The following is a 608-nucleotide window of genomic DNA, read 5'->3' as shown; positions in this document are numbered from 1 at the left end:
CTATTGACGAGTTCAAAAGACAAAAATAATAGGTCCAAACATATTGACATTCCACTCTAGAAACCACCAACCTGTAGCTCTCAAGCAGAAAACACTCTTATAGACGGTGATCAATATTGAAGCTTTCTCGCATCTCCTACTACATAGCTAGCTATATATAGGTTGGCCTGGCATATCAGACTCCATCATTCACGGCTAGCTAGCTCTCCCATTTCACAAGATCGTCAAGACCGCGTGGTAGAAAATACAGCCTCACCTGACATGGCATCCCAAGCCGTCGAGACCCATCGTGCCGGCGCGGAGGTATTCCGCGGCGACGGCGCCATCTGCAAGAAGAAGTGCGTGGAGGTGCTGGAGGAGCTGGGCCTCCCGACGGGCCTGCTGCCCCTGGAGGACATGGAGGAGTTTGGGTACAACCGCGCGGCTGGCTTCATGTGGCTGGTGCAGAGGAAGAAGACGGAGCACACGTTCAAGAAGGTGAAGCAGACCGTGTCGTACGCCGGCGAGGTGACGGCCTTCGTCGAGCCGGGGAAGCTGAGGAAGATCGCCGGCGTGAAGACCAAGGAGCTGTTCCTGTGGCTCAGCGTGGTGGAGGTGTATGTTGAGAG

The 608-nt window shown here is 54.6% G+C and overlaps 1 protein-coding gene across 1 annotated transcript; it reads left to right on the top strand.

The window, feature by feature from the left end:
• Positions 1 to 200: 200 nt before the first annotated feature.
• On the top strand, positions 201 to 600 carry LOC119343223 (the record flags this gene model as incomplete). The annotated part of the gene is made up of 1 exon (XM_037614316.1): positions 201 to 600. A coding segment is annotated over exon 1 (339 nt), but the record flags the coding sequence as incomplete, so codon positions are not given.
• Between the last annotated feature and the right edge of the window lie 8 nt (positions 601 to 608).

The sequence above is a fragment of the Triticum dicoccoides genome, unplaced genomic scaffold (genome assembly GCF_002162155.2).
Source record: "Triticum dicoccoides isolate Atlit2015 ecotype Zavitan unplaced genomic scaffold, WEW_v2.0 scaffold119586, whole genome shotgun sequence".
Lineage (NCBI taxonomy): Eukaryota > Viridiplantae > Streptophyta > Magnoliopsida > Poales > Poaceae > Triticum > Triticum dicoccoides.
The sequence above is the reverse complement of the archived record's forward strand: the minus strand, read 5'-3'. Positions and strand labels throughout refer to the sequence as shown.